Source organism: Oncorhynchus masou, unplaced genomic scaffold, assembly GCF_036934945.1.
Source record: "Oncorhynchus masou masou isolate Uvic2021 unplaced genomic scaffold, UVic_Omas_1.1 unplaced_scaffold_6___fragment_2___debris, whole genome shotgun sequence".
NCBI lineage: Eukaryota > Metazoa > Chordata > Actinopteri > Salmoniformes > Salmonidae > Oncorhynchus > Oncorhynchus masou.
In genome coordinates this window covers 69,766-96,706 of record NW_027016658.1, presented here as the reverse complement: position 1 = coordinate 96,706, position 26,941 = coordinate 69,766, and the positions used below count along the sequence as shown (strand labels likewise).

Genomic DNA, 26,941 nt, shown 5'->3' with positions numbered 1-26,941 from the left:
CGGCCGGTTTCAGTAAACGTCGGCAAAAGGGGTAATTAAATTGTTGCCAACAGCATGGTTACAGCCACCAACGCTCTGGATAACATGAAAACACTCTAACCAGCTCTGCTAGGGCGAGTAAAATGGTCGATTTTTCTGAAATTGTAAAGATAGGCAGAGTGAATTTACGAACGCACCCGAACACATCCCAACAACGTAGATATAATGTCCAATCACAGATTAGTACTGTACAGCCAACCGCAATGCCCGTTATTGTGTTACCGAGCAACAAAACCTAAACAAACATTTCCTTCATATTCCGTGTGTTTTGCTCAGATATGTTTCAGTAATGTTGTAGCTAAGCGCCTTTGGTTCGTTACCTTGAGTGGAAAAAGTCATTTTGTCATTTTCATTTTAACCAGGTAATATTTTGCCCTAACCCTAACTACATGCAGGTTTTTACTAGCAACATCAGTGAATTAGTTAGTCAAGCATGTGTTGTTAGCAGAAACCATACGATATCTGATTAAATTACTAGATGGGCTATGTCATAAACCCTCAAAGTTCCAGAATGGGGTACAAATGGGAGTCATATTGCGATGGTCAGGGAAAATCCCAAAGTAGTCTAATTGGAATGATTGGCAGTAGATACATAATCCGGATTATATTTATACAGGAAAATAAAAGTAAGGCATGTGATGCATCATAAATTGTCAATCTAAAATATTGTCTTATAACTATAAATACAGTTTATAGGGGTTTTATACCAATTTTATTTATAAATAGCATCTAAAATATATGTAAACATACCATAAATGTCTACATTTTTGTTTTCTTGGAAATCTGTGAGTTCATTGTCATCGGTTGTATGTGTAGTCACAATATTGTTTCGAACGTTCATTTTGAAAAAATATGTATTGGAAAGCTGTGAGTGCTTTTATATGATACAATATCAGTACTTGTTGCATATAAAACTTGTATCTAAGTCCTATCGTCAACTGATTACAGCCAGTGAATGGCTGTGTGGCTGCATTGTTTGATTGGAATGTTGGCATATTGGCAGTTAATTTGAAAAATGTATTGAATCATTAATCCCTCTAAAACTGTCTGGCTAGCTAGCTAACAAACATGCAGTGCAGATCAATCATTCAAATTCATTATTTTACACAATATCTTATCACAGCACAAGCTGACCAACTCCCTGACCAAAATGGATGACCTTTATCCTGTCATAAAATTGTTCATGGCCATTCTAGTATTCTAATTCCTAACTCATATATGGCAGAGACAAACATTAGGCTCAGTATTTTTTTGTGCTAACTAGGGTTCTCTACGATTTCTGATGTTCGTTTGCAAACTCGACTAACAAGCTGCAGAAACATGTTGATGTTCGGCGAAAACAAATATGTGTATTCTTCACAAGTTAGTATTTGAAGCATGAGGTGTACGAGCTAATGTTAGCTAACTAGCTAGTAACTATGTAGTCCAATGCAGGGTTTTCAAAACACTGACTTGTTATTTTCAGGTTGTCAGGTTTCCTACAATGGCTGGAATAACCTTTTGTGAGGCGTCTGAGCTTTACAACATTCTCAACCAGTACACTCGGCTGTCCAGACTGGCAGAGTTCAACTTCCTCTGTTTGATTGGTAAGAGCCAGGTAGGGGCAGACAGTCATATCAGTTCAACACGATTAAAACAAATCTATTGTGTTGATAAACGTTATTTATTTCTAAGATTCAGTCCAATATAATACACTCAAAGTTGATTATTATGAAAAGTGGACAAATGGTTATGCTGTTTCCTCAGATGCCCGTGCTAAAGGACAGTACAATGCCAGCCATATCATTACTGCCAGAAATGCAAAATGGGTATGCCTATGCGTGTCAAATCAGTTATTAACACATTACAACACTAGCTCATCCCACCTTAGGATGACAATACTGTGCTTCAATTATTTTTCCATTTTGAAATACACGTTGCAATGTTTGGCAGTGTAATAAGTAAGATGTCATTGTTTTACTCTACAGGACTCTAAAGGCAAACTCATTATGCCTGTAGGCGTGGAGGTGGAGAGTATGAGGTATATTGTGGTTTATGACAGCAGCACCAGTTCTTTACAAGGTTCAGGTGAGCTGAACATCACAATTTTTTAATTAACCTTTATATAACTAGGAAAGTCAGTTAAAAACAAATTCTTATTTATATTGAAGGCCTACCCTGGCCAAACCCTAACCCGGACAACTGTTTTTGATTGAATTGTCAATGATTGAATGAACCAGTCAATAATATTCGATCCATGACATCCCATTAGGGGCGGCAGGGTAGCCTAGTGGTTAGAGTGTTGGACTAGTAAACAGAAGGTTGCAAGTTCAAATCCCCGAGCTGACAATGTACAAATCTGTTGTTCTACCCCTGAACAGGCAGTTAACCCACTGTTCCTAGGCCGTCATTGAAAATAAGAATTTGTTCTTAATTGACTTGCCTAGTAAAATTATTAAATTAGGGCGATTTAATTTAAAAAAATGTATTTAACTAGGCAGGTCAGTTAAAAACAAATTCTTATTTACAATGACGGCCTACCCTGGCCAAACCCTAACGACACTGGGCCAATTGTGCGCTGCCCTATGGAACTCCCAATCAAGGCCAGTTGTGGAATCAAACCAGGGTCTGTAGTGATGTCTCTTGCACTGAGATGCAGTGCCTTAGACCGCTGCGCCACTCAGGAGCCTGAGTGGGGTAAGAATGGTTTGTAGTTATTCTGTGTGTGTGTGTTTGTAGCTGAGGCTATTGAGTGCGCTGAGGCCCTGACAAAATCAAGTCACTATCCTGTCCAGATTCTGAAAGGAGGCTATCAGAGGTTCTCAGCCTTTTATCCTTTCTTCAGGACACAGAAAATCCTTTACACCATAAAGGTAACGCCTCCATTGCGTCAAACCTTTGCTAAATATTGTGAGAGCCTGTTGAGAAAAAGAAAAACATACTCAGGTGATAAGAGTATTTCAATGGGCTGATTTACATAGATTGTGCTGCTGTCCGTTTCATTATTGTGACTTTGTAGGAATTGGAGAGCTTGAGGCCTTATCCAGTGGAGCTCTTGCCAGGTCAACTCTACATGGGCAATTACAAGCAGGCCATCAATCCCCATGTCCTTAAAGATCTGAAACTGAGCGCCCTTGTCAATGTCTCTGAAGACAGTTGTCACATGTGCGTGAGGACTCATATTTACATGTCAAAGTAGCAGGTACTATGGATGATTGTTCATAAAAAAAATATTATGTTTGAATACAACTTTTTTCTTTTTGAAATTAGGTTTGAAAAAGGAAACCACACCATCCTTCACATCAATGTGTCAGATTCAGTGGAGGCTGATCTGTACTCCAGTTTTGAGAGGATTTGTGTTTTTATTGGTGAGCTGAATGTGTTTTTTTCCACTTTTTTTTAGATGTTACTTGTTATTACTATTTGTTTATTAATATTATGTTTATTATCGTGTTGCAAATGTTTCCCTTTTAGCCTCTCGTCTCAACACTGGATCTGCAGTTTTGATCTTTTCAAGTCATGGAATAAGCCGCTGTAGTGCTGCGGCCATGGCTTTTCTTTTGCACCACTTGAAATATACACTGGGGGCAAGTTATGTTTATGTACTTTACGGTCTTCTTTGGAATGAGTTTTAGAAATAGAAGTTCAGGCTGTTCCAGTTCCTGTTTTTGGAATATGAAAAAATGTTTGGCAAATGAAAATACTGCGTGTTTACTGTATAAGATTTTGTTGCTGAATTTGGTGAGCTGCTAATTTCTGTTATTCCTCCCACTCCATTATGATATCGATGGCACTTTTTTTCACTGAAGGAGGTCTGGGAGCATGTCCTGCAATGTAAAACGAACATGAGGCCAAACCGAGGGTTTGTACAACAGCTGTCCGACTGGGAGCTGCACACACTGGGTAGAAGAATCACTGATATTGCAGAGCCCCGCTATTGAGATGATGGATAATAGTTCATTTCAATGAGTCTAGAAGAGCCCTGTAATTCACTGGGACCATAACTACCCAATCCAAATAAAAAAAATACATGGATATTTTTGTCATGAAGTTGTCTACCTTCTTTATATGGGCCTTCTTGGGTGGTTGATTACATTTGTATGCACTGAGCACCAACTTCTTCTGACAAATATTTGAAGTATGCTCATACACACATACACACACACACACTTATGTGGTACTAAGAACCAGCATGCAAGCATCGCTTGTCAGGCCATTGCTGGTGAGGCTTACTGATCACAATTTCATTGTCAGATATTCACTTACCGTATGTATTGTAATACCATACTTTCTGAAGATTCAGGGATCATCTAAAAACACATACACATTGATACGTTTGCCCTGCTGATATTCTGGAATGATAGGTCCTGAGAATTTTATTGGAATAATGAATGATAGAAGGACAATGTTTCTTCTTGCAAGTGTCAATTTTTCAGGATTATGCAATTAACGTAATGAAAAGAACGGGACACACCATGATCTTGCTCTAAAAATACATACACTATATATATACAAAAGCATGTGGACACCCCTTCAAATGTTGTTGACAGGTGTATATAATTGAGCACACAGCCATGCAATCTCCATAAACAAACATTGGCAGGAGAATGGCCTTACTGAAAAGCTCAGTGACTTTCAAAGTGGCACAGTCATAGGATGCCACCTTTCCAACAAATCAGCGGTCCCGTTCTGTGAGCTTGTGTGGTCTACCACAAAGTTTTCACTTCGCCATAACAGCACTTACAGTTGACTGGGGCAGGTCTAGCAGGGCAGGAAAAACATTTGCTAACACTTACTAACAAGGATTCCGAAATCATTGCTAAGAATAATGAAAATGACTGCAGTTTCTACTGGTCATTGTTTTCAAGCTGGTTGTATTGGTGCTAACATCACCCACGACAGAGAACAGTTGATTGTCAGGAGCAATGAATTCCATTATCTTGGCTTGGATTTTGCCTTTGAGTTGTCTTGCTGAAATGTCATTACCCTTTCAAATGATTGCTCCACTTGTTGACAGCTTGATCCACACAGCATACATTGTGGAGCGCAAAGTTTTACGTGGCGTCATTACGTCATGTAACTACAGTTGAAGTCGGAAGTTTACATACACCTTAGCCAAATACATTTACACTAAGTTTTTCACAATTCCTGACATTTAATCCTAGTAAAAAGTTTACATACACATAATTAGTATTTGGTAGCATTGCCTTTAAATCGTTTAACTTGGGTCAAACGTTTTGGGTAGCCTTCCACAAGCTTCCCACAAAATGTTGGGTGAATTTTGGCCCATTCCTCCTGACAGAGCTGGCGTAACTGAGTCAGGTTTGTAGTCCTCCTTGCTCGCAAACGCTTTTTCAGTTCTGCCCACAAGTTTTCTATAGGATCGAGGTCAGGGCGTTGTGATGGCCACTCCAATATCTTGACTTTGTTGTCCTTAAGCCATTTTGCCACAACTTTGGAATTATACTTGGGGTCATTGTCCATTTGGAAGACCCATTTACAACCAAGCATTAACTTCCTGACTGATGTCTTGAGATGTTGCTTCAATATATCCACATAATTTTCCTTCCTCAAGAGCCATCTATTTTGTGAAGTGCACCAGTCTCTCCTGCAGCAAAGCACCCCCACAACATGATGCTGACACCCCAGTGATTCACGATTGGGATGGTGTTCTTCTGCTTGCAAACATCCCCTTTTTCCTCCAACCATAATGATGATCGTTATGGCCAAACAGTTTATTTTTGTTTCATCAGACCAGAGGACATTCTCCAAAAAGTAAGATATTTGTCCCCATGGGCAGTTGCAAACAGTAGTCTGGCTTTTTTATGGCAGTGGCTTCTCTCTTGCTGCTGAGTGGCCTTTCAGGTTATGTTGATATATGACTTGTTTCACTGTGGATATAGATACATTTGTATGTTCATTTTTAATAATGACACCTTTATTTAACTAGGCAAGTCAGTTAAGAACAAATTCTTATTTTCAATGACAGCCTAGGAACAGTGGGTTAACTGCCTGTTCAGGGGCAGAATGACAGATTTGTACCTTGTCAACTCTGGAATTTGAACTTGTGACCTTCCAGTTACTAGTCCAATGCTCTAACTACTAGGCTTCCCAGCTACCCTGCTGCTCACCTCTAGAAGACAGAACTTGTCTTCTTCCTGAGCGGTATGATGGCTGCGTGGTCCCATGCTGTTTACTTGCGTACTATTGCTTGTACAAACGAATGTGGTACCTTCAGGCATTTGGAAATAGCTCCCTTGGATGAACCAGACTTGTGGAGGTCTACAATTTTTTTCTGAGGTCTTGGCTGATTTCTTTTGTTTTTCCCATGATGTCAAGCAAGAGACACTGAGTTTGAAGGTAGGCCTTGAAATTCCTCCACATGTACACCTCCAACGGACTAAAAAATGGTTAATTAGCCTTTCAGAAGCTTCTAAAGCCATGACATAATTTTCTGGAATTTTCCAAGTTGTTTAAAAGCACAGTCAACTTAGTGTATGTAAACGTCTGACCCACTGGAATTGTGATACAGTGAATTATAAGTTAAATCTGTAAACAATTGCAGGAAAAAGTAGATGTCCTAACCAACTTGCCAAAACTATAGTTTGTTAACAAGAAATTGTGGAGTGGTTGAAAAACAAGTTTTAATGACTCACACCTAAGTGTATGTAAACTTCAACTGTATGTTATATAGGTGTGCATGGAAGTGTCACGATCGTCGTAAAGGGGAGACCAAAGCACAGCGTGATTAGAATACATTCTTCTTTTATTGAAGGAAGACCACGAAGAACAGTTAAACAAAACGAACATGACGCTATGACCAACGAGTGCAGACACAGGCAACTTCACATAGACAATAACCCACGAACCACAATACAAAACAGACTACCTAAATATGGTTCACAATCAGAGACAACGACAAACACCTGCCCCTGATTGAGAACCATATCAGACCAAAACACATGAAACAGACAAACTAGACATGCAACATAGAATGCCCACTCATATCATACCCTGACCAAACAAAACAAAGAAACAAACAACGCAAATAATGGTCAGAGTGTGACAGGAAGACTTCGGCCCATACCAATGCTGACATTTTTAGCTAATATCGGCCGATCCCGATATGTTCATCGATTATATCGTGCATCCCTAGTTTTAAATATACTTAAGTATCAAAAGTAAAAGTATAAATAATTTCAAATTCCTTATATTATGCAAACCAAACGGCACCATTTTCATTTTTTATTTTTTTCCGGATAGCCAGGGGCACGCTCCAACACTCAGATATCATTTACAAACTAAACATGTGCTTGGTGAGTCCACCAGATCAAGGGCAGTAGGGATGACCAGGGATGTTCTCTTGATAAGTGTGTGAATTAGAGCATTTTCCTGTCCTTGTCACACCCTGATCTGTTTCACTTGTCTTTGTGATTGTCTCCACCCCCCTCCATGTGTCGCCATCTTCCCAATTATCCCCTGTGTATTTATACCGGTGTTATCTGTTTGTCTGTTGAAGGTTTGTCTTAATGAGGCTATCATTATTCAAAACAAATGACACTATTCAACTTTTTAATAGAAATGTAAAAATGGGATTGACCTGAAACCTGGGGAGAAGTAGAATAGTGTCACTATTAATACACTACCATTCTATTGTGTTTTCTGTGCAAAATAGGTTTTGTCCAGTTTCTCCAGTACTATTACCAGAGTGGCTGTAGGTACAGACGTTGAGCCCTGGGAGAGAGTCACAACATGGATTTGACAGTTGGTGAGAGAGAAGTCACACATCTTTGTGTGTCATCATGACTACTCACTGATCACGTGTTTAAGAGGAACATGACCAAAATGACAAAAAACGCGTCCTCCTCCATCACTCCTCATTGACCTGATATGAGGGGCGTCATCAACACATAGATTGCAGCTGTATACATCGTACATATTTACTGGTATAGTATAGTACATGTTTATTCTATATGTATTACATATATTTATTGATGTTAACAAACATTCCTCCACCTCAGAGGGTTTCCTGTCGTGGATGTGGCGAGGCCTGACCTTCCTTCTGCCCTTCCTGTTCTTTGGTCATATGAGTATCGGGCACATCATCCCACTGGAGGTACTTAGTGAACACCTTTTGTCTACCGTAAATGTGTAGTCTTGCTGGGCACCGACGTCAGTTCAACGTCTAGTTATAATTTAGTTTTAGTTTTAATTCAACATGAAATCAACAAATCATTTCACAATGTCATTGGATTTAAGTAAAAGGGGTGAAAAAAAGTGGTGAAAATTCCCTTACTGTGATTACTTTTTTTGAAATCCAATCAGTTTTCCACATTGATTCAACGTCATCACATTTTTTAGATTTTTTTGGTGTTGAAATGACGTGGAAAAAATGTTGGTTCAACAGGGGGGGGGGGGGGTCATGGTCCATCCTCCTCTCAGCAATTTAGGGTATTGAAAGTACAAAAGTTATTTCTGGATATTGATGTCACTGCACTTGTTTGCCTTGCGCAAGAGGGAGGGCGACACCACTGTTTTCTGTGTTTGTACTTCTGGCAGCTCTACAATGGCCTAACACTGTTCAGGATGGCCCAGCTCCTAGAGTGTAGAGAGTGACATGTCAGTGCATTTCACAGATGCTCTTTTCATTTCACAGATAAAATCAATGAAACTTGACAACTTCCTTTATTGACAATGCCAATATTGTGTCAAGCTCCTTATGTGTCTCATGTATTTTGTTGCCAGCCAAATTGAAAGTAAACATTTGTTACTTTATTCCTAACCTGTCCTCCCTACCCTCCAGGTTTTCATGTGTGGCTGCTCCTACCTCGTGTTTTTCATGGGAACTTTTCCACCACACTTGGTGTGGTCTACCATAAGTACATCCACAACCAAGACACTTCCAAGAGCCTGTAAGACTGGAAGAGAAAGATAACTGGACATTGTTACGAACCCAACTATTTATTCAAAATAATATGTGCCAAAGGTGTTTTATACTAATGTACTTTTTGTCTATTTTATACAGTTGTCTTGTAAACCATGTACATTTTTCTGTTGCACCTTCTTATCAAACATGTTTCGTTTCTTGTTTAATTTCTGAAACACTTTGTTCTTCGTTCTTCAGAGAAAAGCAGATTGTCACTTTCAGCATCACCCAAGCATTTACAAGCATTTCGCTACACTCGCATTAACATCTGCTAACCATGTGTATGTGACAAATAAAATTTGATTTGATTTTTGAAGATTTAATGGTGTGTGAGATTAGGAGAATGGGTCGGAGAAATTACAGGCCATGCACTGACAATCACTAAACTGTGTGTACATATTCAGCTGTGTCAAGAAAGCTCACTCTGCAATAATAAGACACTAGCTGAGTCTGTGCTTTGTTCATTTTGTTTAAATGTCTCATTATGAGACCGCAACGTGCATTATTACTGGTATGTTAGGGATATGTTGGCAGCATTACTTTATTTTTCTTGAATGATACTATTTTGTGGATGGATATTGTTCTTCATGATGATTTGATATGGCGGCGGATATCAAAATGAGCTCTAGGAGTTTTCAGGGACATGGTGGTATCACATTGAACTGATTCTATTATATATAGCATAATGTACATAAACCACGAACACGTGAGAGGCGTGGCGCGTGGTCGCACAATAATGACGTGGTAGAAATTTGACTCCGATATTGTGCTGGATACAGTCAGGAGCAGTTTGAAGTAAGTAATAATTTTGTTAAGACTTAAATTAGTATTGAATTGTACTGCAGTGTTATGCTATGTTGAAATATGGTTAAACGTTGTGAATTTGACGTCGCCTTCCAAGCAGACAACAGATAGCCAAGATATAACAAGATACTTTAGGCTAAATTTAGCTAACGTTAGCTGCTTTGAACAGATTACACAACTGTGCTCCACTCTTTTGTAAGGTTTTTGGGTTACCTAAATGGGGGAAGACAAAGCCAGAATTAGTAAACTCAAACTTGTCAACTGTCTTATTGATAAATTGAACATTATAGCAGCATGTCTTTTTGCTTATCTGACTAATTTTTGGCAATATAAATTGTATCTGCCACACTTAATAAAGTGCATTGAAGTAGCCGCAATCTTGCCGACTAATTTAATATCCATTGAGGTTCCAACCAACCACAGATATTTGTGGAAGTGTAGGAATCCAATGTATTTGATCAGTATAGTAGTGAAGTGTGCACTAATTATTTTCTATTAGTTGAAACTATGAATAAAATAATAATTAACTTTTTTTTAAAGTTATGTCAGTTTGCATTTGTTTTCATTGAATTGACACCAGACAACACCATACTTGTACGCTGTAATACGGTAAATGTGATTCATGCAGCATAAGTCATCTATGAAAACTGACAGAACTTAATGGAAGTACCAGGTTTATGAGACAAGCTTTATTGTTTTCTTTATTCATGGCATGCTGCATGTCCAATTTGTAAGTCGCTCTGGATAAGAGCGTCTGCTAAATGACTTAAATGTAAATGTAAATGTATGGACTGTAGTTCAAAAGAACAATGTGTACATTTTGCTCACATTTGTCTTTATGCTAGAATGCTCTCTTGTGGTAAAATTGAGAATTTAGCCTCAGGCTTTCAATGCTTTTTAGGTGTATGTGACAGGATAAGTAAAGACATTTTAAAATACAAAAATGGTTTTCAGAACTACATGAGTCTGGAGCACAACATTCTGCCATTCGATTTGTCATACCCATGGAGAGAAATGCTGGCAAAATCCCAGTCGTCACTCATCTCTGCATAACAGAACCTCAGCTATGAAATGTTAAGTTCACTAACTATGCTCCTGCTGATTAAAAGTGCCCGACATAGCCCAGGTCAAGTCACCTGTTAAAGGCCCAGTGCAGTGAAAAACAGGATGTTTGTGTGTTTTATATACAGTACCAGTCAAACGTTTGGACACAGTTACTCATTCAAAGTTTAAAAAAAATATTTACTATTTTCTACATTGTAGAATAATAGTGACACATCAAAACTATGAAATAACATATGGAATCATGTAGTAACCAAAAAAAGTGACTTATGGCTGCGATCCCTGTACAGGGATCAACATCAGGGGAAATTTCAGAGTGACAAATAAAAATACAATGTCGTAAACATTCTTGAAAATGCAAATGTCTTACATCCTTCAAAAGAAGAGAATCTTGGTAATCAAACTACGTTTTCAGATTTAAAATAGCTATTACAGAGAACAAATACCATGCTTTTGTTTGAGAAGAGCAATCAACAACAGAAACATTTTCCGCATGACAGTTTTTACACATTCACATCTTAAGGTAAAATTATGACTTACATTCTGATATCTTGCTCTTATTTCTCTTCCTGAGGGTCCCAGTGATCAAATGAAGTGCCGTTTTCTTTGATAAAATCCATTTTTATAGCCTAAATCTAAACATTTTGTAACCAGTTTGTGCCGTGAATTCCATCTCTATCATTTTTTTACGGAGCATTCGACGTAATTACACACGGTAAACAATCGTTTTATCTAGTCATGGTTGGTTTCAGTGCATTCCTCTGGATGTTTGCAACACAGCCAAATGTCATTGTTTTTTTTGCGGGGAGTATTAACCGAAGTGAACTGATTTGAAGACAACAAGCAATTACTTCCTTGCGCACCAATAATTTTAGCGACGCTTCATTGATTGACTGTATTTCTGCCCAATGACCACTGATCTTCTTGAAATCTAGCTGGGTAGATAGCCAATGAGCTGAGGTAAATGCCAGTATGTAATGGCTTTGGGTTGGACCACCATTCCTTGCTTGTAAATGCACGCGCATGGAACTCCATTCTCACCTTGACTATCAGAGGAGTTGCTGTGAGGCTTGTTACACGCAGCAGTATTTCAGAAAGTTGTATTTTCAAAGATTTCATTGAAGATATCATGGCGAATAAATCAGGAAAAGCAAAGTCTAAAGTGAAAGTGAAAAAGTGAGATTGAGACAGATTTTTTGTTTGAGGAATCTTTGAGTGTTATGATTCAAACAGGAACTGAGGAGCTGTTTCTGCAAGGACAGGACGTACTTCTGGACGGGTAAGTGCTAATGTCGTTTTATGAAGAAAAAAAGTGTATATATATGTATATATACATATACACTGCTCAAAAAAATAAAGGGAACACTAAAATAACATCCTAGATCTGAATGAATGAAATATTCATTTTTTCTTTACATAGTTGAATGTGCTGACAACAAAATCACACAAAATTATCAATGGAAATCAAATTTATCAACCCATGGAGGTCTGGATTTGGAGTGACACTCAAAATTAAAGTGGAAAACCACACTACAGGCTGATCCAACTTTGATGTCCTTAAAACAAGTCAAAATGAGGCTCAGTAGTGTGTGTGGCCTCCACGTGCCTGTATGACCTCCTTACAACGCCTGGGCATGCTCCTGATGAGCTGGCGGATGGTCTCCTGAGGGATCTCCTCCCAGACCTGGACTAAAGTATCCGCCAACTCCTGGACAGTCTGTGGTGCAACGTGGTGTTGGTGGATGGAGCGAGACATGATGTCCCAGATGTGCTCAATTGGATTCAGGTCTGGGGAACGGGCGGGCCAGTCCATAGCACCAATGCCTTCCTCTTGCAGGAACTGCTGACACACTCCAGTCACATGAGGTCTAGCATTGTCTTGCATTAGGAGGAACCCAGGGCCAACTGCACCAGCATATGGTCTCACAAGGGGTCTGAGGATCTCATCTCGGTACCTAATGGCAGTCAGGCTACCTCTGGCGAGCACATGGAGGGCTGTGCGGCCCCCCAAAGAAATGCCACCCCACACCATGACTGACCCACCGCCTAACCGGGCATGCTGGAGGATGTTGCAGGCAGCCGAACGTTCTCCACGGCGTCTCCAGACTCTGTCACGTCTGTCACGTGCTCAGTGTGAACCTGCTTTCATCTGTGAAGAGCACAGGGCGCCAGTGGCGAATTTGCCAATCTTGGTGTTCTCTGGCAAATGCCAAACGTCCTGCACGGTGTTGGGCTGTAAGCACAACCCCCACCTGTGGACGTCGGGCCCTCATACCACCCTCATGGAGTCTGTTTCTAACCTTTTAAGCAGACACGTGCACATTTGTGGCCTGCTGGAGGTCATTTTGCAGGGCTCTGGCAGGGCTCCTCCTGCTCCTCCTTGCACAAAGGCGGAGGTAGCGGTCCTGCTGCTGGGTTGTTGCCCTCCTACGGCCTCCTCCACGTCTCCTGATGTACTGGCCTGTCTCCTGGTAGGGCCTCCATGCTCTGGACACTACGCTGACAGACACAGCAAACCTTCTTGCCACAGCTCGCATTGATGTGCCATCCTGGATGAGCTGCACTACCTGAGCCACTTGTGTGGGTTGTAGACTCCGTCTCATGCTACCACTAGAGTGAAAGCACCGCCAGCATTCAAAAGTGACCAAAACATCAGCCAGGAAGCATAGGAACTGAGAAGTGGTCTGTGGTTACCACCTGTAGAACCACTCCTTTATTGGGGGTGTCTTGCTAATTGCCTATAATTTCCACCTGTTGCCTATTCCATTTTCACAACAGCATATGAAATGTATTGTCAATCAGTGTTGCTTCCTAAGTGGACAGTTTGATTTCACAGAAGTGTGATTGACTTGGAGTTACATTGTGTTGTTTCAGTGTTCCCTTTATTTTTTTGAGCAGTGTATATATATTTTCCATGTCAGATATATATATATATTTTCCATTTTTTTTATTCAAATGGAATGGAGTAGAACAGCAAACACACACATGGCCACTGCGCCTGCCACTCCTCACCATTTCCATATGAAATAGCCATTGGGTGCTGTTCAGGGGAGAGCAGGCCCACAACAATGGCCGGAGTTGAATGGAACAGCACTTCACCTTAGTGACTGTTCCCTCTGCTCTATTACAATACATATCTGTTTATTTTATGTGATGATAAAAGGCTCATAACATAAAAAAATATTTGTATTGTTTCTTTCAGAGTGATAGCGACTCCGACTGGGAGCCCCCGGTGCCAAGCTGCCCGCTCTACCTCTGCCCCCAGTGGTGTTCATATGCCACAGTTCATTACTGCAGGCATGACTGTGCCTTAGGGCCAAAAGGGCACAGCATGGAGGCGTCGTTGTGTTCTGTGTCACATGAACTGCACCACTTGTTCAGTTTGCCTTTGCTTTACATCAGAAATAGACTGCTATGGGACGTGGCACAGGCAGCAAAATATTGTGTAGAGGACTTCCAAAGGGTGTACTGTTTTTAAAAAATATTTTTTTTCGAATATTTTTTTAAACATTTGTTTTTGTGTGTGTTAGAATTGCTTTTTGATATGTTGTATATAGTTATTTGCACTGTTGTATATAGTTATAGGTCATTTCACCAATTCGGCCACTTGGGTACATTTGGGCAATTTGTGTGGGACACCTGGGTGACTTCATGCTAAATGTCATGTAGCTCACCCATTCCTGAAGTTAACAGTTTGAAACTTTGCACACCTACAGTTGCCCTCTTGTGTTATCCATCAAAATTATCTCCAACATCCTATCTGACTGTGTGGCTATTCTAGTACATGTGAAAGATGATGCTACAAACGATTTTCTTCCACCAGATCTACTGTGTTGTATTCTCCTACATTCAATTAACATTTCCACAAACTTCAGAATGTTTCCATTCAAATGATACCAAGAATATGCATATCCTTGCCTCTGGGGCTGAGCTACAGGCAGTTCAATTAGGGTATATCTTCAGGTGGAAATTGAGAACAAGGGATGCAGCCAAAAGAGTTTAAACACATCTAAATATTTTTGAGATTCTTCAATGTAGCCACCCTTTGCCTTGATGACAGCTTTGCACACTCTTGGCATTCTCTCAACCAGCTGCATGATAAATGCTGTTCCAACAGTCTTGAAGGAGTTCCCACATATGCTGAGCACTTGTTTGTTACTTGTCTTTCAATCTGTGGTCCAACTCATCCCAAACCATCTCAATTGGGTTGAGGTCTGGTGATTGTGAAGGCCATGTAATCTGATGCAGCACTCCATCACTCTCCTTGGCCAAAAAGCCCTTACACAGCGTGGAGGTGTGTTTTTATGTCATTCTTCCATTGAAGAACAAATGATAGTCCCACTAAGCGCAAACCAGATGGGATGGCCTATCACTGTAGAATGCTGTTGTAGCCATGCTGGTTAAGTGTGCCTTGAATTCTAAATAAGTCACCAAATGTGTCACCAGCAAGCACCATCGCACCTCCTCCATGCTTCACGGTGGGAACCACATATGCGGAGATCATCCGTCCACCAACTCGGTGTCTCAAAGACACGGCAGTTGGAACCAAAAATCACAAATTTGAACTCATCAGACCAAAGGACATATTTCCACTGGTCTAATGTCCATTGCTCATATTTCTTGGCCCAAGCAAGTCTCTTCTTATTATTGGTGTCCTTTTACTAGTGGTTTCTTTGTAGCAATTTGGCCATGAAGGCCTAATTCACACAGTCTCTGAACAGTTGATGTTGAGATGTGTCTGTTACTGGAACTCTGTGAAGCATTTATTTGGGCTGGTAACTCTAATGAACTTATCCTCTGCAGCAGCGGTAACTCTGTGTCTTCCTTTCCTGTGGCGGTCCTCATGAGAGTCAGTTTCATAGCGCCTGATGGTTTTTGCGACTGCACTTGAAGAAACTTTCAAAGTTCTGGATTGGCTGACCTTCGTGTCTTAAAGAAATGATGGACTGTCGTTTCTCTTTGCTTATTTGAGCTGTTCTTGCCATAATATAGACTTGGTCTTTTACCAAATAGGGCTGTCTTCTGTATACCACCCCTACCTTGTCACAACACAACTGATTGGCTCAAACACATTAAGAAGGAAAGAAATTCCACAAATGAGCTTTTAACAAGGCACACCTGTTAATTGAAATGCATTCCAGGTGACTACTTCAGGAAGCTGGTTGAGAGAATGCCAAGTTTGCAAAGCTGTCATCAAGGCAAAAGGTGGCTACTTTGAAGAATTTCAAATATATAACACATTTTAATTTGTTTAACACTTTTTTTTGTTGGTTACTACATGATTCCATGTGTGTTATTTCATAGTTTTGATGTCTTCACTATTATTCTACAATGTAAAGAATAAAAAATAAACTAGAATGAGCAGGTGTGAATTTTTCACTGGTACTGTGTATGTAACGTATGTATGTATGTATTTTCGTGGGAAAAAAAATATATATTAAAAAAACTAAATGTAATTTCTTCAGGTCCTCTCTCTGCCCCGGCTGCAGCCGGTGTTGACCTGTCAGACAGCGAGTGGCCCCATCGAGGACATGGAGGTAGAGCATGTAGCCCCGGAAGGCCCTGACGTGGCACCTGTGGAGGAGGAACCTCTCTTCACTAACTTGGACATATTCCTTTTTTCACTCATTGTTGGCCTACTCATCTACTGGTTCCTTTCTCGCAAGAAGACTGAGGAGACCATCCCAGAGTTCAAGAGGCTCACCCCTGTGTAAGTGTTTTCCCACCAAAATTCTATCATTTGATGTTTTGATACGGCCCTTGCCTAGGTACACTCATTACATTCTCATTTGTAAAATCCCAAGGGAGTTTATCCTATTGGAACAGTGGTAGTACGTTTGCTTACGGCCTGGGAGACACCATGTTCAGGACCAGCAGGGGACGTTGCATTGTCGGTATCCTCTATATTGGTGTCAGAAGTGGGATAGTGCTGCCGATCTTTAAAGATTGTTGTGTGCTTAGCTGTTCATTTATTTCATCAGGAATGATTCAACATTAGTGTGTATTTGCTCAGGTTTTCACCTTATTAGCCCAGGAAGATTAATCAGAACACTCCCATTTTGTCATCCCTTGGTGATCAAAAGTCATTTTTATTTTCTTGCTCTGGAACTTGGAGTTGAGTGGGAAGCAGGGATTGGCAGTGTGTTTGTGCATGTGTTGCTTCAGACCACACTGTGGTTGGTCTGGGCAGGGGTTCTAGCATTTGAATGTGTTAACTTCATGTAGACCTAACTGGGGGAATGTGTATGGTCACATTAGTTTACATTTGTTGTTTATTCAAAAGGATAATAATTGGAAGTGGTTTGGGTGACTCTGTAGCTTAATTTAACATACCCTAGAGACTAGGCTGCATCGCCCAGGCCACATGCAGAAAGCTACTGTAGCAATTGTAGTGGTTTTAATTGTTTTCTCACCTTTAATTTCCTGTAACTTCCTGGATTAGGCCTATACATGCGATCATCTGTTGAATAGATGCTTGAAACATCTCACACCAATGTTACTGAGAACCTTGTTGTTTCAATGTATCCACTTGGCTGCTGGCAGGAACTTGGCATGGGGCTTAATCAGTAACAGTTGCCTATGTTCCTTTGTTGGCGTCACTTGGATCAATTCCCCCCACAGGGAAAATGCCAGCTCTGCCCCCCCCCCCCCCTCCCCAAACAATGGAAGTGAAAGAGGTTTTAATTTCTGGAAATGTTAACCATAAACATCGCTCTCTCTTTCTGAATGGGAACACTGTAAAGAGAAGGACCTCAAACATACTGGTGATTAATTACTGGACCTCTCTCGCTCCCTGCGAGATCCCCTGGCTCCCCTCTGCACCACCAAACCTCATTGAAAGAAATATGCAGGAGGAGGAAATGGCCCACAACTGAAGCTATGAAAATTCCAGGAAGAGGTTTGGGGTGTGCAGGAAAAGAGAGAACTACCTTGGAGTTTCCTTGTGTTTGGCTGGCTTGCATTTCACTGTGATCCTTTTTTGTTGAAGACTCCCCTGTCTTTGTGCACTCTTTTTTGTGTTTAGTCTTCTACACAGCCAATTTTGGACACTTCTTCAGCGCACCAGAAGACCCAGTGGATGCTTTTTCTCTTTGAATGCTCTCCGAGGTGGAAAGTTGAGGCCAAAGTCCAGCAGTATTCTCTGTTCAGCCTCTCTTCTGCGGAAGCCGTCCCTAATTTGCCTTTGAGGGAGCATGAATGGAGCAGAGCCGTGTCACAAATGGCAACCTTTTATGATAGATTAGGTAACCATTGTGACACACTCCCTCGGCTCGGGGGTTTGAAATGTGCTTTATTCAGCTCTGCCTTGCCTCGTCTCTTTTAAAAAGAAAAAAATACACATTTAACGCTGTTAATAGTTGCCAGGGTGACTCGGGTAGTGTCGTCCCTACAGATTGTATAGGAAAAGAGGAGGGATGTAGTGAGTGGATGTGTATGTCAGTGTTGATGTGTGTGCGTGCGCAGGGGCATGTCCGTTTTTAGTTTTTCTTTTTTCGTTTATGCGTATGTCGCCGGCTGCTCTGCTTGAAAGGCTTTTAAGGGAAATGTCATGCTATATTGTCGTTGTCTTCCCAGCCTTGCTGCCAGATGTCGGTGGTGTCTCTGTTGAGTGGTGGTGAGAGCAGGTAACAGCAGCACGTCCATCCGCGTCTCTGACTGCTGCTCTGAGCAGAACACAAGCCCTGGAGTTGCCTGGCCAACCAGTGAGAGGCTGCTGCGGCTGAATAACAGCCATGGCTGCCTGCGTGTTTTGATTCCACCACAGAGAGAGAGAGAAAGCGCTCGGGTGGGGTGTCACGTGCTTTTTCAGATTGTGTCCAATTGTGGATCAGACAAGTGTGTTGTGGGGTGCTGGAGAACACTGCCTGTAACCATGGGATGTGTGTTCTCTCTGCCCAAAGAGAGACAGGCAGCGGCAGCCAGGTCAGTCTCTCTCTCCCTCTGTTTCTCTGTCTCTTTCTATTTCTTCTCTCTCTTGGTCTCACTGTGTGTGTGTCTGAGACAGCTTGTTCTACTGTGCTCCATCCACAGCCTATCATGTTGATGCTCTTCAGGGAAATGTGTGTTACTGTTGGGGAAGGCAAATGATTGGACTTGATTTGCTTTTCAGCTTCCCAGGCTGCTTACCAGCGTTTTTAACCAGCAATGTTAAACAAAAGGAATGGAAATCATTTAAAAGATAAGAATCAACGTTGCAGATTGTTATGATTATGATAGCTTGTCATCAAAAAGGCTGTAGTCTGAATTGTGGCTGTGTGCAGTACATGTAGCCTAACAATTGATTTAAGATACTGTCACCACATGCAATGTTTGTCACTTCTTTACTTCCTCTTGATACCTCCTATGTTCTTTGCTAAGGAGCACATGTTTCATTGACAATTGACATGTTATTTTCATTAGTGAGTTTCACATGCATTTACTGTGTTTGTTCAGGGTTTTTACCAATGATCAACTGAGCTATTTCTGTGCTGCGTTTCCATGACTTGTAAAGGGATTGGGTGTGACCCATACGCAAATCTCTCCCATGGGGGTCAGAAGGGGATGAGAATGCCAGAGTAAAGAACATTTTCTGCCTTCTCAAATGGTCTCTCCTTTTCGAAGGCAGTGTAATAGCCATTTAGAAGACTAATTAAGTTACCATGGTATGCTAATGTTTACCTTGTAACATCTGCTTTGTGTCTTTTTCTCCAGAGTCACTCCGCAGCGAGAAACCAGCTTTATTGAAAAAATGAAGAAAACGGTCAGTAGCTTCATGCTAAATTCTGTGTCATAAGTAGAAACTAATTATTTTATACAAAATTATCTTTATTTAGTAAATGGATATGTAGGCTATATGCCACTTAACTTGTTTGGGTGACTAGCTAAGGAACTTTAAAAAGTCCTCTAATTTAGGATTATTACTGATGATGCGTCTGCCTCTCCAGAACAGGAACATGGTGGTTTTCTACGGCTCTCAGACGGGCACGGCTGAGGAGTTCTGCGGCCGACTGTCCAAAGACGCACAGCGCTACGGAATGAGAGGCATGTCAGCTGACCCCGAGGAATATGACATGGTACTGGTCTTAATCCGGCTGATTTTATCTGTGTACACTATGTACATTGTCTCAGTCTTCTACATACCACATGTAACCTCCAGCAGCTTTGTGGTGATGAATATTTATATTTGTTTGGATATTTATTAAATGTATAACATTAAGAGAGCTAATGACTGCATTGTTGTGTCCTGAGAGCTGTTTGGTGAACGAATCCCGTTTGCTATTAGTGTATTTCCAATGTCTTTTTCTTCCTTCCTCTCCTCAGTCGGAGCTGCCTCGTCTTGCGGAGATCGACAACTCCCTGGCTGTGTTCTGTATGGCCACCTATGGGGAGGGGGATCCCACAGACAACGCTCAGGACTTTTACGACTGGATGCAGGAGAACGACGAGGACCTGAAAGGAGTCAACTTCGCGGTTGGTATTTTGCTCAGCAAGATAGGTCTGTAGTAGGTGCATCATGGTGGTTGAGAGTCAACATTGGTGTGCAGCGCAGCACCTTTAGCTTTGACAGAATCCACACAGAATGACTCATATTGCATCTCCATTCCCCATTGAAGGAGAGGTAGGGATTGAGATGTCCGTATGTGAGGCTTTCCCATGCGAAAGGCACTGGTGGAATGCACACTTTGCTACATTGCCCCACTTCCCTCCAAACTCACTCACCAAGTGGAAACATGTGGTCCTGCCAAACAAAGCTCCAGGCCTGGCCAACCTCAAGGCTGAAGCTGGAGAGCACTGGCAGTTTGTGGCTTGGAGATGTCGGGAGTCTCAATTTTGAAATGTTTTCTCATTGACATCACTACTGAACAATGTTAACCATGGCTTCCTCCGGGTCTCGCTGTGCGACTCTCCTGAGACAGCAATGTGATGTGGTTGTGGCTTTTTATCTGGGAAATCCATGTTTTCTTGTTCTCAACATCTGTAGTGCATTCAGCCATATAAAGCCACTGAAATTACAAATCTGATCCAAATGGTGTAATTGAGTAAATGTACAGCTTAGACATATGTAAGGATATAGTGTATTGCTGCATTTACAGTGTCTTCAGAAAATATTCACACAACTTTTCCACATTTTGTTGTTATTAATATGGATTTAATTGATTTAATTTTTTTGGTTAACAATCTACACAAAGTACTCTATTTGGGAAAATAATTCTAACATTTTATTTCAAAAATCATGAAAAATATAACAGTCATATGTTGATTAGGTAAGTATTCAACCCCCTGAATCAATACATGTTAGAATAACATTTGGCAGTGAGGACAGCTGTGAGTGTTTCTGGGTAAGTCTCTAAAAGCTTTCCACACCTGGATTGTACAATATTTGCACATTATTCTTTAAAAATTGTTCAAGCTCTGTCAAGTTGGTTGTTGATCATTGCCAGAGCCTTTATCAAGTCTTGCCATAGATTTAGAGGACGGTTTTAAGTTAAAATTGTAACTAGGTCACTCGGGAACATTCAATATTGTCTTGGTATGCAACTTCAGTGTATATTTGACCTTGTATTTTAGGTTATTGTCCTGCTGAAAGGTGAATTTGTCTCCCAGTTTCTGTTGGAAAGCAGACAGAACTAGGTTTTCCTCTAGGATTTTGCCTGTGCTTAGCTCTATTCCATTTTTTTTAATCATTAACTCCCTATTCCTTGCTGATGACAAGCATACCCGTAACATGATGCAGCCACAACCATGCTTGAAAATATGAAGTGGTACTCAGGGGTGTGTTGGATTTGCCCAAATATAATGCTTTGTACTCAGGACATTTCTTAAGTTAATTTCTTTGCCACATTTTTTGCAGTTTAACTTTAGTGCCTTATTGCAAACCTGATTGTTTTGGAATATTTTTATTCTGTACCGGCTTCCTTCTTTTGACAACTATAATGTTGTTGATCCATCCTCAGTATTCTCCGATCACAGCCATTAAACTCTGTAACTGTTTTAAAGTCACCATTGGCGTCATGGTGAAATCCCTGAGCGGTTTTCTTCTTCTCCGGCAACTGAGTTAGGAACGACGCCTGTTGTAGTGACTGGCTGTATTGATAGCCCATCCAAAGTGTAATTATTAACTTCTACATGCTCAAAGGGATATTCAATGTCTGCTTTTCTTTTCTTTTTACCCATCTACCAATAGGTGCCCTTTTTTTGCTAGGCACTGGAATACCTCCCTGGTCATTGTGGTTGAATCTGTGTTTGAAATTCACTGCTTGACTAAAGAACCTTACATATAATTAATTGTGTGTGTGGGGTGCAGAGATGAGGTAGTCATAAAAAAATGTTAAACACTGTTATTGCACCCAACTTATATTTGACTTGTTAAGCAAATGTGTACTTCTGAACTTATTTATGCTTGCCATAACAAAGGGGTTGAATACTTATTGACTCGAGACATTTCAACTGTTCATTTTTCATTAATTTATGTAAAGAAAATCTAAACATAATTCCACTTTGACATTACATGGAATTCTGTGTAGGCCAGTGACAAAACAATCCTCTATTTAATCCATTTTAAATTCAGGCTGTAACACAACAAAATTATCAAGTCTAGGGGTGTGAATACTTTCTGAAGGCACTCAGGTTTGCATCATGATATAGGCCCTAGAAGTAGGTCATTAACTTTTATCTACTGTGATAGCTGATAGCATCTGTCTTTGAACTCTGCAGGTGTTTGGCTTGGGGAATAAAACATATGAGCACTTCAATGCAATGGGAAAGTATACTGACAAGAGACTAGAAGAGCTGGGTGGCAAGAGGATCTATGACCTGGGAATGGGAGACGACGATGGCAAGTGAGTACTCAACTCAATACAGTGCAAACATTGCCACAATGTCCATAAATTAATCTATATTCAGAAATATGTATGTATTTCTCTTATTAAACTATCATGCGATGACTGTTCTATGTATGTCTTACCCTCTTCCCCAGCCTTGAGGAAGACTTTGTATCATGGAAGGAGCAGTTTTGGCCTGCTGTGTGTGAGCACTTTGGGGTGGAGGCCACAGGAGATGACACCAGGTAATAGCTAGTTGGCTACCACCACTCGCTCTCCTGGTCAGACTAGTTGTCAACTAGAGATATTTAGTATGGAGATTCAGGAGCAGATGTACTTCCTGTATAGAGATGGTGTTTTATATATATATTTCTTTTTAAAGACACAGAGAGCTGGTTTCCCAGACACAGATTAAGCCTTGTCCATTGAAACCGCTTTTTAGTCCAGGACTAAACTTAATCTGTGTCTGGGAAACCGACCCAAAATGTTTTACTTTGTATTTCAATTCAATGCAGAACAAGGGTTATTTTCAGCAGCTATAAATACTGGATGTATCAAATAATTGATACCACCTGGCATTGTTTGCATGTTCTCAGAAAAAACACTAAAGCTTCATCTGCAAATAACAAACCTAAATGACCATCAACAAGTAAAATAATTTTACATGTGCTTTAGACCTTTCACTCACTATGGCATCTGACAATTTTTACCATGCATCATCACATTTGCATCACAGAGAGCAAACTCCACTAGAAGTATGTATGGCTGTCCATGTCGGCCCTTAGCTGCACTGACAAGGGTTATTTTTAGACTTCATGAGTGGTCGGGATGCAGAGCAGGAAGTAATCACCTGTCCGTTTCTTCCTCTTCTTTAGCATCCGGCAGTACGAGTTGGTGGTTCCAACTGACATCAACATGAATAAGGTGTACACTGGGGAGATGGGTCGCCTCAAGAGCTTTGAGACCCAGAAACCGTGAGTTGACAGCTTCACACACACATAGGAAGTGGTATAGGCAGCTCAGCTATCAGGCGTAATGACCGAGATGTGTTGTCATCGCTAATGGAATGAATAGATTATGGTTGTTTTTCAGGGCAACAAAGGGATGACTGTTGTCATGACGCTGACCTGATTCTCACCTACTCCCCAATGTCAGAAGTCCAACAGCAAAGTCTGGGTGCTGTTAGGGTGCATCTCAATAGTCCAAAGTGGCCTCTCATCATCTCTTTTCCTTGATAGAACTAGACCGGTGTAAACTAAATCCCTGTGTAGGCCTCGGCCTTAGCGCTTTCACCGGTCTTCTCAGATCAGTAAAAAGAAAAGTTCTTAATATTAGAAATCTTCTTTCAAATGTATTGGGATGTCAATTATTTATTGGAACTTTCAACAAACCCATTTTACAACATTGGCACCAATTGACTGAAATGGCTTTGTGATAACTCCAGTATATCTGTCATTGCAGGCCTTTTGATGCTAAGAACCCCTACTTGGCCACAGTGGCTGTCAACCGCCAGCTGAACCAATCCGGCGACCGCCATTTGATGCATCTAGAGCTGGACATCTCAGGTTCCAAAATCAGGTAGCTGCTCTGCTCTAATATATAATATTAAAAGTACTGTGCCTTAGAATATCATACAGTCATACCCTTCTGCCTTCCAATGTCTGCTGCATTTCTTCTGTCTGCCAATAAGTGTCGAGTTGGATAATCATTTATTTATTTATTTTCCCCATTTTCACACACTGGCAACAAGCATGTAAATATGTTCTATATGTAATGACATTAGCGTGCTAGATAAAGACATTGGGAAGTCTTGTTCATCCACCTCCCCCCGTCTCCCCCCCTGTAGATATGACTCTGGAGACCACGTTGCTGTTTACCCCGTTAATGACGTGTCAATAGTGAACAGAATAGGCCAAATCCTGGATGCCGACCTGGACACTGTTATCTCTCTCAACAACCTCGACGGTCAGTTGTAAATCATGGCTCAGGGATATATGATTTCAGCTGCTTTGTGTCTGAGCAGTTTTCCATTGGCTTTTTCTGTACTATTTGGTTGCAATGAAATGCTCATGATGTCATCCTCATGGCTATTCACTCACTGTACAGTAATCTAGAGGTTGAGAAGATATTACTGCACACATTTTATTTTTTTATATTTTTTTGTCACCTTTATTTAACCAGGTAGGCTAGTTGAGAACAAGTTCTCATTTGCAACTGCGACCTGGCCAAGATAAAGCATAGCAGTGTGAACAGACAACAACACAGAGTTACACATGGAGTAAACAATTAACAAGTCGAGATATTGGTAGAGATATTGGTGTGCAAAAGAGCAGAAAAGTAAATAAATATAAACAGTAATCAACTAAATCATATAGTCTACCGTTAACATCGAAAATGTTTACGTGGCCTCTAAATAAATGTAACTTGAACATTAAATGATGATGCTGATAAGATTTTTCCTCTGTGTCTTTTAGAGGAGTCCAATAAGAAGCACCCGTTCCCGTGTCCGACCACATACCGTACAGCTCTGACCCACTACCTGGACATCACCAACCCCCCTCGCACCAACGTACTGTTTGAGCTGGCCCAGTACGCCACCGACCCCAAGGACCAGGACACCCTGCGCAAGATGGCCTCCGCCTCCCCCGAGGGCAAGGTTGGCATCCCTGACGGACCTCGAATTTCTGACCCTTCACCACTAGCTGACTGACTGACATTCTACTGCCCACCCAGAAATGCATGCTGTCAATGCGTTTGAATGGCTGTAAATTATCCGTATCAGTGGAGAGTGAGTCTTAGTCTGTCTGTGTCTCTTTGCCAGGGTCTGTACCAGAGCTGGGTGCTGGATGCTCAGAGGAACATCCTGGCTGTGTTGGAGGACATGCCGTCCCTCCACCCTACCATAGACCACCTGTGTGAGCTGCTGCCCCGCCTACAGGCTCGCTACTACTCCATCGCCTCCTCTGGCAAGGTGAGACCCACTATTAGAATAGTAAAAATACTTTGTCCATCTTGTGAGAAACAGCAGCACCCCTGGATGGAGAGCATTTTAAAGGTTAAAGACATGTACCTGGGATCAGAGACCAGCAGACCTCTGGTTGCCAGTTCAGTTCCCACTTTTTCAGTTTCTTTTATTTAGTTTTTTATTTGATTACTTTATAACTGTGTATTGTCTTGTCAGGTGTATCCCGACATGGTGAGCATATGTGCGGTGGTGGTGGAGTTCCAGACCAGCACAGGGCGGACCTTCAAGGGTGTGGCCACCAACTGGCTGAAGAACAAGGTTGTGGTGACGGACAACGGCCACAAGGCCACTGTGCCCATGTATGTCCGCAAGTCCCAGTTCCGGCTTCCCTTCAAGGCCAGCAACCCGGTGGTGATGATCGGGCCCGGCACGGGCATCGCCCCCTTCATGGGCTTCCTCCAGGAGAGAGGCTGGATGAAGGAGCAGGGTACGGAGCAAGAAGGCCTGGTCCTCATCTAGCATCTAAGTCTGGTTTTGCTGATTATTAAAACCGAACAGTGTTTGCCTAGTGCATAGATGGAGTTCACAGCAAGCAGTCTCCATTACTCTACAATAAATTAGGTTCACCTGAGTTTGTTTCCACAAGTATGTTTGTATTTTTTAGCATAAGGGAGGGAAAGGAAAAATAGGGCGAGTGTGACACAGCTTCACATCCAGTATGTGTTTCGCTTTCAGGGAAGGATGTCGGCGAGACGATACTGTACTTCGGCTGTCGCCGCAGAAACGAGGACTTCCTGTACCAGCAGGAACTGGAGGAGTTTGAGAAGGCGGGCGTGCTGACTCAGCTCAACGTTGCCTTCTCCAGAGACCAGGAAGGGAAGGTAACACATCACACCAAACCTCTCTGTCAGCTCCTCACTATGTGAGAGTTCATGTGTCTAGCACTACTACCATGTTCGTATGTACAGGATACACATGGTATACAGCATCCAATGAAATGCTTACTTGTAGGTTCTTTCTCGACAATGCAACAACAATTTGAAATAATAAAAAATGAGAATACGAACATACAGTGCCTTGCGAAAGTATTCGGCCCCCTTGAACTTTGCGACCTTTTGCCACATTTCAGGCTTCAAACATGAAGATATAAAACTGTATTTTTTTGTGAAGAATCAACAACAAGTGGGACACAATCATGAAGTGGAACGACATTTATTGGATATTTCAAACTTTTTTAACAAATCAAAAACTGAAAAATTGGGCGTGCAAAATTGTTCAGCCCCTTTACTTTCAGTGCAGCAAACTCTCTCCAGAAGTTCAGTGAGGATCTCTGAATGATCCAATGTTGACCTAAATGACTAATGA

The 26,941-nt window shown here is 41.3% G+C and overlaps 2 protein-coding genes and 1 long non-coding RNA gene across 9 annotated transcripts in view; all 3 read left to right on the top strand.

The window, feature by feature from the left end:
• The first annotated feature begins 299 nt into the window (after positions 1-299).
• LOC135538985 (serine/threonine/tyrosine-interacting-like protein 1) lies at positions 300-4,040 on the top strand. 2 transcript variants are annotated; one of them, XM_064964863.1, is made up of 9 exons: positions 300-401; positions 1,505-1,625; positions 1,786-1,847; positions 2,007-2,106; positions 2,758-2,891; positions 3,038-3,183; positions 3,289-3,386; positions 3,493-3,605; positions 3,828-4,040. In XM_064964863.1, the coding sequence occupies exons 2-9, from the start codon at positions 1,523-1,525 to the stop codon at positions 3,957-3,959; spliced, it is 888 nt and encodes a 295-aa protein (XP_064820935.1). In that variant the 5' UTR covers positions 300-401; positions 1,505-1,522; the 3' UTR covers positions 3,960-4,040. The 2 variants fall into 2 exon arrangements, with proteins under 2 accessions (XP_064820935.1, XP_064820934.1); XM_064964862.1 differs by lacking the exon at positions 300-401 and adding an exon at positions 1,220-1,401.
• A 1,697-nt stretch (positions 4,041-5,737) lies between these two features.
• LOC135538980 (uncharacterized) lies at positions 5,738-9,267 on the top strand. Of its 4 annotated transcripts, none has more exons than XR_010455522.1 (4): positions 5,738-5,793; positions 7,694-7,786; positions 8,040-8,134; positions 8,822-9,267. It is a non-coding gene; the product is annotated as an uncharacterized LOC135538980 (long non-coding RNA). The 4 variants fall into 4 exon arrangements; XR_010455521.1 differs by lacking the exon at positions 5,738-5,793 and adding an exon at positions 5,846-6,378; XR_010455520.1 differs by lacking the exons at positions 5,738-5,793; positions 7,694-7,786 and adding an exon at positions 7,815-7,964.
• Positions 9,268-9,657: 390 nt separating this feature from the next.
• LOC135538977 (NADPH--cytochrome P450 reductase-like) overlaps positions 9,658-26,941 on the top strand; it is a 31,268-nt gene continuing 13,984 nt past the window's right edge. Inside the window, exons 1-15 of one of the 3 annotated variants that reach the window (XM_064964851.1) lie at positions 11,812-12,089; positions 14,013-16,015; positions 16,276-16,520; positions 19,502-19,550; positions 19,735-19,863; positions 20,111-20,260; positions 22,505-22,629; positions 22,767-22,856; positions 23,487-23,585; positions 24,073-24,189; positions 24,458-24,576; positions 25,086-25,267; positions 25,433-25,582; positions 25,793-26,063; positions 26,312-26,457. In XM_064964851.1, the coding sequence (XP_064820923.1) occupies positions 16,342-16,520; positions 19,502-19,550; positions 19,735-19,863; positions 20,111-20,260; positions 22,505-22,629; positions 22,767-22,856; positions 23,487-23,585; positions 24,073-24,189; positions 24,458-24,576; positions 25,086-25,267; positions 25,433-25,582; positions 25,793-26,063; positions 26,312-26,457 (1,806 nt within the window). In that variant the 5' untranslated portion in view covers positions 11,812-12,089; positions 14,013-16,015; positions 16,276-16,341. Of the gene's footprint in view, positions 9,740-11,811; positions 12,090-14,012; positions 16,016-16,275; positions 16,521-18,414; positions 18,734-19,501; positions 19,551-19,734; positions 19,864-20,110; positions 20,261-22,504; positions 22,630-22,766; positions 22,857-23,486; positions 23,586-24,072; positions 24,190-24,457; positions 24,577-25,085; positions 25,268-25,432; positions 25,583-25,792; positions 26,064-26,311; positions 26,458-26,941 lie in introns of those variants that run through there. The other 2 variants (XM_064964852.1, XM_064964853.1) reach the window with 2 other exon arrangements.